At 45.0% G+C, this 14,823-nt stretch overlaps 1 protein-coding gene across 1 annotated transcript in view; it reads right to left on the reverse strand.

The window, feature by feature from the left end:
- LOC137436340 (E3 ubiquitin-protein ligase Trim36-like) overlaps positions 1–14,823 on the reverse strand; it is a 98,476-nt gene that overhangs the window by 62,824 nt on the left and 20,829 nt on the right. The window contains exon 2 of the mRNA XM_078765935.1: positions 150–405. Coding sequence (XP_078622061.1) covers positions 150–405 — 256 coding nt within the window. The remainder of the gene's footprint in view (positions 1–149; positions 406–14,823) is intronic.

The following is a 14,823-nucleotide window of genomic DNA, read 5'->3' on the forward strand; positions in this document are numbered from 1 at the left end:
GGCCAACCACTGCTCTGCGGGGAAAAATGGCCTCCAAAGGTGGTTTTCTTTTATCGAACCTGCTATGGCCAAAATTTGGCATTTTGAAGATGCAATAATTTGTCTAAACACCATCGAATTGGTGAATATATAGTCAAATGACAACTCACCGCTCCTTGTCAACTTCTCTCCATGTTCTGGTGTTGCCAAGGCTCTACGCCCAATACGGGGGCTATTGATGACCATGGTGGTGGGTGCTGAGGTAGGTGAGGCGAGGTTGAACGTAGCTTCGGCCCCTCTTCCCCATGGCCCATCACGAACACAGCGGAAGCAGAGGCTGTGCAGGCAAGGAAGCAGCAGAGGCTGGCTGAGCAGTTCCTGGCAGGCCGGGCAGGTGAGCTCACGCTCAATGCTTTGGAGAGGGGTCTGTGAGTGCGCCAAAATTCAAAATTACAAACTATAATCACAAGTAGACATAATACCTTCATGTTCAACGAAGAAACATGGACCAATCAAAACAAAGCTCCAATGGATAAGCCAGTTCAGAATTCAAGGAGGAGTCAAATCCATCTGAGTTCTTGACTTGTTATGTTCTCCATCTAGAAACTGATGTCATTGTTTTTCCAGAGGGACATCCTACAAGGGTGGCCTGAAAGTCGCTTTATTGTGCAGTACTTGCAATAATTAATCAGTTATTGTATTTGTATGCCCTGGATTAATCACCTGGAGAACACAGCTCCCACACAAAATGCACCGTGTCTTAAATCCCACATCTGAAAGTAATCCCTCTATTCTGTAACCTGTGTATTCCATCATCTACAAGTATAGATAATTTATTAAACAAATCTCGAAATATACATTTAAGCAGTTAGGTAATGCTCATTCTTAGATCTCTTAATTTTTGTTATCACACAAAATAATTCCCTTCATGTACCAATATAATATGATGCTCCTTTTGCATAGGTGTTCCAGTTTCCATGATAACTGTGTGCCGCAAGATCTTGTCAACTAGTGTTTGAATGTAGCCTGAGCAAATGGAATGGATATGTACATAGGATATGTACATATCATATATATATACATAGGATATGTACAGCGTGTTTCAAAAAGAGTGATACAACTTCAAACGTTTATTTAAAAAGAAACAGAAACCTCAGGAAAGTGAACCACACATTTCTTGAAAGATTATGACATGGTATTTTTTTTATCACTGATCGCTATTGCCGTAAGTCACTGCTAGAGTTAGTGAGAGCCCAAGGTCTGAAATTGGCAATTACGCAAAATCCTTGTAATTGACATTCTCGATGTGTGCCCCTCCGCGGTTCAGACAGGCATTGATCCTGACGCCAGAGTTCTGTCCAACTTTCCTGGAGGTCTTATGTGGCACTGCCTGGAGGTACCCTGACACCTCCTGCTTCAGATCATCCAGTGTGGCAGGGCGGTTGACGTAGACAGAGCCCTTGGCAGCCCCCCAGAACCAGTAGTCCAGAGGGTTCAAGTCCTGGCTATGGGGTGCCCAGTCATGAGCGGTACCCAGGGCAACGAGGCGGTTTCTGAAGAGTTGCTGCAGGAAAGTGGTGGTGTCACCAGGTGTATGCGGGGGTGCACCATCCTGCATATACTAGGTCATGCTAATCTGGTTTTGGGTGAGCTTTTGGGCTAGATCATGATGGAATTTCTGGAGCACGGCCCAGTAGCGCTCACCGTTTATTGTCACCGTCCTACTGTTGTCATTCTCAAACCAGTAAGGCCCTAGCATTCCCCATCTGGTGTCGTCAACCAGATGTCGTCGACAGTCGTCGTCAACGTGTGGCCCTGAATGGGTTTCTCTCATCTCCTCTTCCTGTTCAGGCTGGAGTTCCCCAAGGCAGTGTTCTGGGCCCCGTGCTTTTTCTGGTCTTCATCAATGATCTCTCTGACTCTCTCGAAAATCCTCTCTATCTCTTTGCTGATGACTCCACTCTCTGCCGCTCCATTCCTCTTCCCTCAGATCGGCAGTCTGCTGCCTCCTCACTCTCTGAAGACCTGGACAAAATCACAGACTGGTCAAACAAGTGGAACATGTCTTTCAATCCTGACAAATCTCACACTCTTACTATGTCTCTCCGAAAAGATCGACTGGACAACCCTCCCATCTACTTTCTCAACAATCCTCTCCAAGAAGTTCTGTCGCTCAAGATTTTGGGTCTCACTATCTGCCATGATCTTTCTTGGGAAAACCACATTTCCAAGCTGGCCTCCAAAGCCAGTCGCCGACTGGGCATCCTCCGTCGTGCGAAGTCCTTCCTCGGCACACCTGAGCTCCTCACCACATACAAGGCTTTCATCCGCAGCTCAATGGAATACTGTTATCCCCTATGGGCCGGTGCTCCTGCCTCATACCTAGCTCGGCTTCACGCTGTTGAAACCAAAGCTTTCAGAATTATTGGAATCTCCCGCGATGAAGCTATCTCTGAGGGCCTTTCACTCACTCACCGCAGGCAGGTAGGTGGTCTTTCTGTCTTCTACCGACTCCTCTCCGGCCTTGCACCCCCAGCTCTCTCTGTGCTCTGTCCCCCAAATATTCCTACAGGTCGCACAAGATCTGCCAGCAACCCTCTGATGGTTAAACTGCCGAAATCTCGGCTCTCTGCTCACCTTCACTCTTTCATTCCTCTTTTCTCCCGCCTCTGGAACAAACTCCCTCACTCCCTTCAAACCCACTCCTCCCTCCAGGTCTTTAAAACAGCTGTTCACCACCATCTCTTATCTTCCCCCATCCAAAACCTTGATCTTTTCTACCCCCGCTAATTCACCCCAGATCCACCTTGTTTGAAATTCCAACTTCTTTCCTGGAAGTCCTGGCAGTGTCCATATGTTTTATACCTCTCCCACCGCCCCCTTCCCATGCCCCCCCCCCCCCCCAAAGCCCTCGCCCTCTCTCAGATCTCTCGATGTCTCCATGTCTCCATGTCTCTCGGTCCCTGCTCTCAAATGTTGTGTTTGTGTCCTTCCCCCTCTCTCCCCATCTTGTCTACCGCTCCCGATGTTATATGTTTTATGTGTCGGTTTGTCTTTCTGTGTGATTAATGTTCGCTCTTTCACGAGCCTCGATCTTGTATACAAAAAAAAAAAAAAAAAAAAAAAAATCTGGCATTGAAGGCGCAGAAGGATGTAACCTTAGGCCATTTCAGGTACCTCCCAGTGATCTCCTCAGGTGGTTCTGCCCCCCAGAAAATGTTGTTGTGGTTGTTGATGGCACCGTTCAAGTGGAAATGGGCTTCTGTTCCACTGTCAATAGCATAGTTGAGCTACGGAGCTAGAAGTCCCAGTGAACAAATACTACGATAACACCACCAAACACTGAAAAGGAAACCTGTATAGGTCAAAAAACAAAGAAATGGCAGGAAGTCAAAGTTGTTTCAATCTTTTTGAAACACTCTGTAGTTAACTTGAACTTGTTTCACAATTGCATATTTGTTATTTTAAAATTTTAATGTTTCCCTTTATAGCCATTCATGAGAAGGTCAGTTTGATATTTGCAATTTGTATCATGGCATCATTTGTTTGAGTAGTTTTAACTATCGCTGTACCTATGTCTATTGCGGCTCAACTGCATACCAAAATAGGCAACTGAATATGTCATTTTTGGTCAATAAACTGTCTGTAAAATATTTTGAGAGTTAAATATCTTTTCCCATAATCACCTTTCTTTGCCATATGCAGTGGATCAACTTACCCCACTACATGGATCCACTAATCCCACCATAGATCAACCATCTTTGACCATGCGATACCTTGGACTCGAGATCAACGTCACCAAAAAGTGGCTCAACTTAAACCCCGAATCCCTTAATGAATAAGCAAAACTATGACGAGTAATTATAACATTCACACAATAATATATTACGTTGCAGTGTGGGGGACTTCCTGGTAATGTTGATCACTCCGGTTTGTGTGTTTGTGTTTGTATATCCGCTCACTTATACTTGCCTACAGATCACAATTTTAAACTGAACTTCACCGAATGGTAGAGTTGGTGGTCTGACAAAATCCTATTTATTTTTGAGGTCAAGAGGTCAACATAGGCCAAAGGTCAACCACTTTTTTTCGAATTTCCAAAATCCTCAATTTTCATCCGATTGACTTGAAATTTGAATAGGACTTACATATTAGCCAACTGAAATCAACCATCAACTATTTTGTAGATCAACATAGGTCAAAAGGTCAACATAGGCCAAGAGGTCAACAAAGGCCAAGAGGTCAACAACATTTGCTAATTTCTAAAATCCTAAATTTCCATCCGATTGACTTGAAATTTGAATATGACTTACAATTACATATTAGCCAACTGAAATCAACCACCAACTATTTTGGAGATCAACATAGGTCAAAAGGTCAACATAGGCCAAGAGGTCAACAAAGACCAAAAGGTCAACAACATTTGCTAATTTCTAAAATCCTAAATTTCCATCCGATTGACTCGAAATTTGAATAGGATTTTCATATCAGCAAACTGAATTCAACCAACAACTATTTTTGAGTTCACCATAGGTCACGAGGTCAAAATCGGCCAAAGGTCAACCAGAACCTTTCAAATTTCTAAAATCCTTAATTTTCATCCGATTGACTTGAAATTTGATTATAATTTGCATATCACCTGACTGAATTCAACAACCAACTATTTTTGAGATCAGAATAGGTCAAAAGGTCAACATAGGCCAAAGGTCAACGTTTTAAAATTCATTAAAAACCCTAAATTTTCCTCCGATTGACTTGAAATTTGAATAGGATTTTCATGACAGCTTACTGAAATCACCCACAAATTATATTTGAGGTTAACATAAACCAAAAGGACAAAATAGGCCAAAGGTTAACAACCTTTTCAAATACCTAAAATCCTCAATTTTCATCTAATTAACTTGAAATTTGAATAAGATTTTAATATCGGATGACTGAAACCAACCACTAATTATATTTGAGGTCAACATCGGCCAAAAGTTCAACATAAGCCAAATTTCTTAAATTGTCAAGTTTCATCCCATTAACTTAAACTTTGAAGACGTTTTGCATATCAGGTCACTGAATTCAACCACCAATTATTTTTGAGGTCAAAAGGATGCTCTACCGAGTGCCATGCTACTTTGCTCTCTTTTATCAAGTGTCGCTATATGAGTGATTTTTCATATGTTTGTTTATGAACAGGATGTCTCAAAATGTTATGGACGGATTCGGATGAAATTTGGTGGGCAGGCTGGTTGAGTAAAAAGGACGAATTGATTGGATTTTGGGGAAGATCCGAATCCAGATTGGGATACGATTATTTTTAAGTGATTCTTCACCATTGAGAGATCGTGCGAAAACTATATATACCACGATATCTCAGTTGTGGACGAGTTATGACAAAACTTGGTGGATGAGTTACTTGGTGTGACAATAACAAGCGTTTAGATTTTTATTCATGTCCGGTTCCAGATCCGGCCGATCAGTGAATACAAAACGTAAACGGTTCGGCCTGATGGAGGTATGTGCTCTAACGAATGCTGTTCTAGTTACATTTGCAACAAGAGTTTTTTTTTTGTATACTGAATCGAGGCTCGTGAAAGAGCTGACATTTACTTCACAAACAAATCAACCAGACAAACAAAATATATAAAAAGAGGGAGCGGAAGACAAGAGAAGGGGGAAGCACACAAACACTTGAGAGCACACAACATTTAAGAGCAGGAAGATGTAGAACACCTTACCCACACAGTGTTCAATATATAATTAAATTGAAAGGAAATAATGATATTAAAGGTTTTATAAAAAAAATTAAATCCAGAAGTTTACTGCCGTCGATGTAGCATCTTTTACACAACCTTATTTAACACGTTATATTCGTTCTCCATGCCTGTTGTATGTGTACTTTATGAAGTCCTTCGAAAGAGTAAATTTCCTGTTTGGAATGGTTTTCAATCTCGTCAAACTGCCAGACAGGCAGACAGAGTAAAACAAGACCGAAAGATTAACAGGGGCGTAGCCAGGCTTGTTTGATACTTTAGTTTAAGACTTTTGTATGTCCTGGGTGGAGATACCAGTTAGTAAATAATAAAACAAACAAACAACAGGCATCTTAAGGCCATTTTCCCTGCCAGAGCGGGGGTTAGCTTTGCGGGCCCCATGACAATCTTCTCCATTTTGCCCTATTTTCTGCATCTCTCCTTGTTGACCCCCTTGCCCGCATTCCTCTTCCACCACATTTAGCCAAGTCTTCCACCACACCTTTATCAAAAACTATCTTCCTCACTCTCCCTGCACTGCCCTCTCTCCACCTCACCCCCAGGAGCAACTCTGGCAACGGCTTCCCCTTCGCTCCCAACTTTTGTTCAAATGTGTGTTGTACCGTCCACCAAACAGTGATGACTCCATCTACATCTCGCTGTCTGATAACATGGACCAATTTCTATCTCATGATCCCAACTCTCTCTTCCTCATATGTGGTGATTTCAACTGTCATCATGCCAGCTGGACGGGTGTGGGTACCTCTCTCACCAGCCATGAGACTGGGTACTCAGCAAAGGACTTCTGCGACTCACTGGGACTGACACAATATGTCAATTTCCCGACCGGGATATCAGTCAATGGAGCATCTTCTCTTCTGGACTTGGTTATGACAAACTTTCCTGCAAATGTCTGCTGCTCTTCTTCTGCTCCAATCGGCTCATCTGACCATGTGCTTGTCAAAGTGGACATCTCTCTGGCCATTCTCAGAGAGCCTCCTCAGCATCAACTAGTCTGGCATTTCACTCAGGCGGACTGGCACGGTCTTCAAGCAGCCATCAATCATCTGGACTGGTCTCCCATCTCTCCTACTTCTGACATCAACTCATCCCGGGAATTCTTCCAAAGTAAACTGCTCTCTCTCGCTCATGCACAGATTTATCCCATCTCGTCTTCAGTTGTCATACCCTTCCTCCCATCCATGGTATATGGAATCTTGTGGTGAGGCTGTTGCCCTGAAACAACTTGCCTTCGCCTCCTGGAAAGCAAATCAAACGGAAGGCAATCTCATTTCCTTTCACAAAGCTCAGAACAAGTGTGTCCACCCTCAGGAGAGCCAGGAAACAATATCTCTCTATTCTCAAGAGTGAACTCTCTTATCTGTCTCCCTCTTCCAAATGCTGGTGGTGTCTGGTCAAATCTGTTTCTGGTGTTTGTTCCCCCTCCATCCCCTCCCTTGCCTCAAATGTCTGCACAGCTGACTCCACACATCAAAAAGCTGAATGCCTCAACTCTGTGTTTACCTCAAAATCTTGTGTCCCAAACCCATCTCTCTCTGTACCCACCATACTCAGTCGTACCCAGCTGCTCCTGGACTCTGTGTCTTTCTCTCCTGACAAGGTGCAGAAGTTTCTGTCAATCCTCGACTCTCATTCTGCAACTGTTGATTCTGCAACTATGAATACCAGACTGCATCAGCCCACGGGTCCTAAAATCCGGCTCTTCCGCTCTTTCACACCCTCTCTCTGCCCTCTTCACCATTTCTTTTGCTCACGGTCATCTGCCATCAGCTTGGAAATCAGCCAACATTACCGCTTTATACAAAAAGGTGCAAAAACAGATCCTTGCAACTACAGACCAATCAGCCTGCTCCCAATTATCAGCAAAGTCATGGAATCCATCATTGCTTCGGATATCAAATCCTTCCTCTTTTCCAATGGCTTGATCTCTGATCATGAATTTGGATTCAGTCCAGGTCACTCTACTCTGGACATGCTGATTCTGCTGTCTCAACAATGGATGGAGGTCCTCAATGTCAAAGAGGAAATTAGAGCTGTCTCCCTTGACATATCACGTGCCTTCGATACGGCCTGGCACCCTGCTCTGCTCACCAAACTCTCCTCCGATGTTATCCATGGAAATCTCCACGCATGGCTTGCGGACTTCCTCTCTACTTGTAGTCAACGTGTGGCCTTGAATGGGTTTCTGTCATCTCCCCTTCCTGTTCAGGCTGGAGTTCCCCAAGACAGTGTTCTGGGTCCTGTGCTTTTTCTGGTCTTCATCAATGATCTCTCCGACTCCATGGAAAATCCTCTCTATCTCTTTGCTGATGACTCCACTCTCTGCCGCTCCATACCTCATCCCTCCGATCGGCAGTCTGCAGCCTCCTCACTCTCTGCAGACCTGGACAAATCACTGACTGGTCAAACAAGTAGAACATGTCTTTCAATCCTGACAAATCTCACACTCTCACTGTCTTTCCGAACAGACCATCTGGAAAACCCTCCCATCTACTTTCTGAACAATCCTCTCCAAGAAGTTCTATCACTCAAGTTCTTGGGTCTCATAATCTGCCATGATCGTTCCTGAGAAAACCACATTTCCAAGCTGGCCTCCAAAGCCAGTCGCCGACTGGGCATCCTCCGTCATGCGAAGTCCTTCCTTGGCACACCTGAGCTCCTCACCATAAACAAGGTTTTCATCTGCAGTTCAAAGGAATACTGCTCTCCCCTCTGGGCCGGTGATCCTGCCTCACACCTAGCTCGGCTTCACGCTGTTGAAACCAAAGCTTTCAGAATCATTGGAATCTCCTGCGATGAAGCTAACTCTGAGGGCCTTTCACTCACTCACTGCAGTCTGGTTGGTGGTCTTTCTGTCTTCTACCGATTCTTCTCTGCCCCCCCCCCACCCCCCCGCCCCCAGCCCTGTCTGTGCTCTCTCCCCCAAATACGCCTACAGGTCACACAAGACCTGCCAGCAACCCTCTTGTGGTTAAACTGCCAAAATCTCGGCTCTCTGCTCACCTTAACCCTTTCATTCCTCTTTTCTCCCACCTGTGGAACAAACTCCCTCACTCTCTTCAATCCCACTCCTCCCTCCAGGTCTTTAAAACAGCTGTTCGCCACCATCTCTTGTCTTCCCCCATCCAAAACCTTGATCTTTTCTACCCCCGTTAATTCACCCCCAGATCCACTTTTCTGAAATACCGACTTTTTTCCTGAAAGTCCGAGCTGTGCCCATGTGTTTTTTACCTCTCCCAACCCCCAACCCCCTTCCCACGCCTCTCCCCCAAATCCCTCCTCCTACCACAGATCTCCCGATGTCCCTGCCCTCATATGTTGTACTTGTGTGCTTCCCCCTCTCTCCCCATCTTGTCTCCTGCTCCTTTTATGATGGCTTATGTGCTGTTTGTTCTTTTTGTCATTAATGTTCGCACTTACACGAGCCTCGATTCTGTATACAAAAAAAAGAAAGAAAAAGTTTTTCTCTGTCTTCCCCGTCCTCTACTTCCTTCTCCATTCATTTCCATCACTCTTCTCGACCAGTCACTTTCATCCTTCCTCAACAAATGACCAAACCATCTCAACCTGTTTCTCTTCACAACATCCATCACAGGCTCTATTCCCATCATCTTTTGCAATTCATCATTTGTCTTCCTCTCTCTCAACGATACTCCCTGGATGCTGCTCTACGTTCATTACCCATATCTCACTCACATAAATCATAACACTTCTCACGCATGCGGAATACACCTTTCTCTTCAGCTTCAACGGCACGCCCCTCCTCGTCAGCACGCCACTGTTCCCGAAACTTCTTCCACACACACCTCACTCTAGCAACCGTTGCCAAGTCTGATCCACCTTCTCCATTCAGCAGGTCTCCTTGGGAGCAAAATGTTTTCATGCCATCTCCAAGATCCAACTCAACATTTCCTCCATCTGCAGCTCCCTCTGTGCACACCTTACATTTGAATGTAGCTGCCACACTGGTCAATGACACTCTCAGACCACTTCATTTTTGATGAACCCACTCAGCGCACATTGTACATTGAATGGAATTCACTCCGACACCCTTCCTGCACACAGCACACGGCCACTTCCCAGTTCCTTCCACCTCACCACCTGCTTTACCCCTTGCCATCACCTTCGTCTTTCTGATATTCACCTTCAGACCTTATTCCTTCCATTTGTTCATCTTCTCCTTCAGTCCACCCATACTCTCCACAATCAACACCAGATCATCTGCATACAACTCCCACGGTAAACCCTCCTTTACGTTCCGAGCAGACACCTCCATCACAGCTACAAATAGTAGTGGACTTAGTACCGACCCCTGATGCACTCCCACCTTCACCTCAAACTCACCACTGTTCCCGTCCTTCGTCCTTACAGCTGTGCGTGCTCTTTCGTACATTGCCATCACTACTCTGATCAACCATTCCTCCACTCCTAACTTCCTCAATGCCCATGTCACTACTTCACGTGGAACCTGTGGAGGCATATATAATTATTTATATTCTCCTTCGCTCTTGTTAAAATGTGTTTTTCTCTTCAAATGAAGCTTGGAACATTCTTGTTCGGAGGGTCAGGAAGGAGTGACCTATGGGATAGATAAAAGGTGTTTTATCACTTTAACTATGACAGCTGTCTAAGAAATGGTCCTTAGGATTCTCCAAGATAGAACCCAGACTGTTCCATTGTCTGAGCCGGGGAGTCTGTTCGGAGTCTTAAATTCCATACCATATATGGAATTGAACATTGATAATAAAAGGTAAATGTGACTTGAAGGAGACAGAGCTGCGCTGGCCAAGAGCGAAGGACGGAGGAAGATCTGCTCAGAACCAGGATTGGAGTGCCACGACCGGCAGGGAAAAGATGTTTCGTCATAGTAGTATAGTGATTATCTTGAGTCAGTACATTCTGCCCCTTCCCCTTAAAGTTTAATAAACCTAATAAACCGAACAACAAAGAACAAGTTAGAGTCTTCCTTTTCACAGTTAAGGACTAGAACACTTCGACAAACCCTATCGAATGCTTCTGCTTTCTCAACAATGGATGGAGGTCCTCAACGCCAAACAGGAAATTAGAGCTGTCTCCCTTGACATTTCACGTGCCTTCGATACGGTCTGGCACCCTGCTCTGCTCACCAAACTCTCCTCCTTTGGTATCCATGGAAATCTCCACGCATGGCTGGCGGACTTCCTCTCTGGTCGTAGTCAACGTGTGGCCCTGAATGGGTTTCTCTCATCTCCTCTTCCTGTTCAGGCTGGGGTTCCCCAAGGTAGTGTTCTGGGCCCTGTGCTTTTTCTGGTCTTCATCAATGATCTCTCTGACTCTCTTGAAAATCCTCTCTATCTCTTTGCTGACGACTCTACTCTCTGTCGCTCCATTCCTCATCCCTCAGATCGGCAGTCTGCAGCCTCCTCACTCTCTGCAGACCTGGACAAAATCACAGACTGGTCAAACAAGTGGAACATGTCTTTCAATCCTGACAAATCTCACACTCTTACAATGTCTCTCCGAAAGGACCGACTGGACAACCCTCCCATCTACTTTCTCAACAATCCTCTCCAAGAAGTTCTGTCGCTCAAGCTTTTGGGTCTCACTATCTGCCATGATCTTTCTTGGGAAAACCACATTTCCAAGCTGGCCTCCAAAGCCAGTCGCCGACTGGGCATCCTCCGTCGTGCGAAGTCCTTCCTTGGCACACCTGAGCTCCTCACCACATACAAGGCTTTCATCCGCAGCTCAATGGAATACTGTTCCCCCCTCTGGGCTGGTGCTCCTGCCTCACACCTTGCTCGGCTTCACGCTGTTGAGGTGAAAGCTTTCAGAATCGTTGGAATCTCCTGCGATGTAGTCAACGCCGAGGGCCTTTCACTCACTCACCGCAGGCAGGTTGGTGGTCTTTCTGTCTTCTACCGACTCCTCTCCGGCCTTGCTCCCCCAGCTCTCTCTGTGCTCTGTCCCCCCAATATTCCTTCAGGTCGCACAAGATCTGCCTGCAACCCTCTTATGGTTAAACTGCCAAAGTCTAGGCTCTCTGCTCACCTTCACTCTTTCATTCCCCTTTTCTCCCGCCTCTGGAACAAACTCCCCCACTCCCTTCAATCCGACTCCTCCCTCCAGGTCTTTAAAACAGCTGTTCACCACCATCTCTTATCTTCACCCATCGAAAACCTTGATCTTTTCTACCCCCGGTAATTCACCCCAGAGTCCTTGCAGTGTTCATATGTTTTAATCCTCTCCCACCTCCCCCCAAGTCCTCCCGATGTCCTGCTCTCAAATGTTGTGTTTGTGTCCTTCCCCCTCTTCCCCCTCTCTTTTGTGTCCTTCCCCCTCTCTCCCCATCTTGTCTGCCGCTCCCCTTGTTTTTTGTGTGTCGGTTTGTCTTTTTGTGTGATTAATGTTAGCTCTTTCACGAGCCTCGATCTTGTATACAAAAAAAAAGAAAAAAAAGAAAAAGAAAAAAAAAAGAATGCTTTCTCCAGATCAACAAACCCAAGAAACAACTTCTTCCTCTTCTCCATGTACTTCTCCTGCAACTGCCTCACAATAAAGAGCGCGTCTGTCGTTCCTCTTCCTGGCATGAATCCAAACTGCATTTCGTCGATCTTCACCTTCTTCCTTATCCTCCTCTCCAACACCCTTTCCAATACCTTCATTCCATGCTCCAATAACTTTATCGCTCGATACGAGCCACACTCCAGAGGGTCGCCTTTCCCCTTGTATAGAAGGACGAGGGTACTCAGTTCCCAATCCACTGGAATGCGGCCTTCTTTCACCACCAGATTACAGATCTCTGTCATTCTCTTCACACCATAACTTCCCACTGCCCTCAACATATCTCCCCCAACTCCCGTCGGCCTTCCCGCTTTTCTACTCTTCATTGCTTTTGTCGCTTCCTCAACTTCCTTCTCAGTTGACTTCTCTGCTGGTCCTAAAACTGGGTTACTCTCGATGTTGCCATCCCATTCATTCTCTGCATTCAACAGCATTTCCATATATCTCTTCCATCTTCCTTTAATTCCATCTGGGTCCACAACGATTTGTCCCACTTCATCCTTCAAGCAACTCACCCCCATCACATCACACCTCTCTTTCGCTATCTGCTTTGCAATCCTGAATACCGCTCTCTGACCCTCTTCAGAATCAAAGCGTTCTCCGAACATTTTCCTACATGCCTACTGCGCCTTTGCTACCTCTTTCTTTGCAACCTTCTTGGCTGCCTTAGAACTTTCATGCTTTGCCTCTTCTTCGTAAATAATGTAAGTATTAAATTATTTTGAAGGACTCTAAGTCTCTAAGTATCTAAGTCTCTAAGCTGTCTGCCACCATGGAAGTGAAGAGATTGCATTGAGACTGGTGGTTTATTCTATATGTTTCGAGTCAACCATGAACCAACCATACACCGCTTCAATCCAGTAACTCTGCAGTCACGAAAAAGGCATTGCAGTGTTACGATTATATTTGCTATATTATTATTTTTAACGTTATTATTTTTATTATTATGACGAAAATGACACTACTGTATTAAGAAACCTGGGCTTAATTTGTCTGAAGTGGCCTGAGGGTGAGGCATGAAGGCATGAGGCCTAAGGCCTATACACACTATGTTGATGGAAGACCCGTAACACCGATGCTTTCGATATTTGATGATCATTTTAACAATCGGTTTGTTTGTGTCGCACACTGAATGAAAAACGTAAAGGTAGAGCATGGCGATTGTGATGTATGACAGGTTCAACGATATGTTCGGCCTGAACGGCATATAAATCAAAATGGCGGTGTGTGGTCAGTCGTCGTACGCCGTAATGACATCACAGACGTAATCACATCACATCACCCCTGTCATGTGACCAGATCCTCAGCTCCGATTGGTGTACATTTGTGAGGGACACATACATAGGGACAGACAAACACTGTTCTCGACAACTTTGCCCTACGGGCTACGCCGTAAAAATGATCTCGCTCCTCTCTGCTCATGCACGATCGGGACAAATTCAAAGCCAAAGTACTGCTAAACTGTCGGTTCGTTTTCCGATTCATGTTCAAAATAAAACATAAAATTTAAATTAAGTTGTTCCCCGATCATAAACTGGTTGACTCGGTCTGTCTGTCTGTCTGTCTGTCTGTCTGTCTTTCTTCAAATGTCATTTACTTAACCCCTGCTTTTTGCTTTGCGTGTTTGAGGTAATGACAAGGGGAGTGGGGGAATCGGGGTGGAAACATTTACCACCAAAATTAAACATTCAATATATTTTAAGGAAAGAGGAGCATTCAAGTGTGAGGTTCTTGGAATTCAGTGAATATCGGCAAAAACGTGTGAAAAATTAATTAACAAGTGATAATGTATACACACGGTTGGTTTGTCACATCTGGAGAAAGCTTTGTGAAATAGGACAAAGGAAAAAGAAGCATGGTGTATTGGTGTATGAGGAACCACCTTTAGAGGCCATTTTTCCCCGCAGAGCAGGGGTTGGCCTTTTTCGGGGCACCTTGGTCCCCTTTTTGAGGCAATTTTTTATGGCCGGATGCCCTTCCTGTCACCAACCCTGTTAGTCTCCTCTCGCGACACACAGGGAATTACCAGTGAACTGGTACTCAATTTGCCGACCTCGGAAGGGTGACAGGCTGCGTCAACCCCCCTGGCTGAGTCAACCCCCTAGGATCCCAAGCCGGCACCCTAACCGCTAAGCCAACACCAGGTGTATATAATGAAGAAAATTATGTGTACGTACATCAGCAACATCCTTATCACGTTGTGGTTTTGTACGAGTAATTTGTGCAAGAAAAGATCCTCGTAGGTGCAAGGAAAGACTAAGATCACATCGAAACATGTCAACGGCCTGTTAACATTGAACCTTTGAAATGTAAGGAAATTCAGTTTCAAAAGCTCTGACTTTCTAACTTAAGAATCAAAATAATTTCCTCTTTCCCGTCTGCAAACATTCCTTGGTGAACATTAAAGATCTCACAGAACCTTTTGAAAAGAGTAGGCTGTTGTGTGTCGGTAACCTGACCAAATTCTAAATTCCTGCCCCAATCTCTGGGGGCACTGCATCAATCAGTGGTATAACTGGGACCCCAGAGATGATGTGAA

The sequence above is a fragment of the Myxine glutinosa genome, chromosome 11, assembly GCF_964187855.1.
Source record: "Myxine glutinosa chromosome 11, kmMyxGlut1.1, whole genome shotgun sequence".
Classification (NCBI taxonomy): domain Eukaryota; kingdom Metazoa; phylum Chordata; class Myxini; order Myxiniformes; family Myxinidae; genus Myxine; species Myxine glutinosa.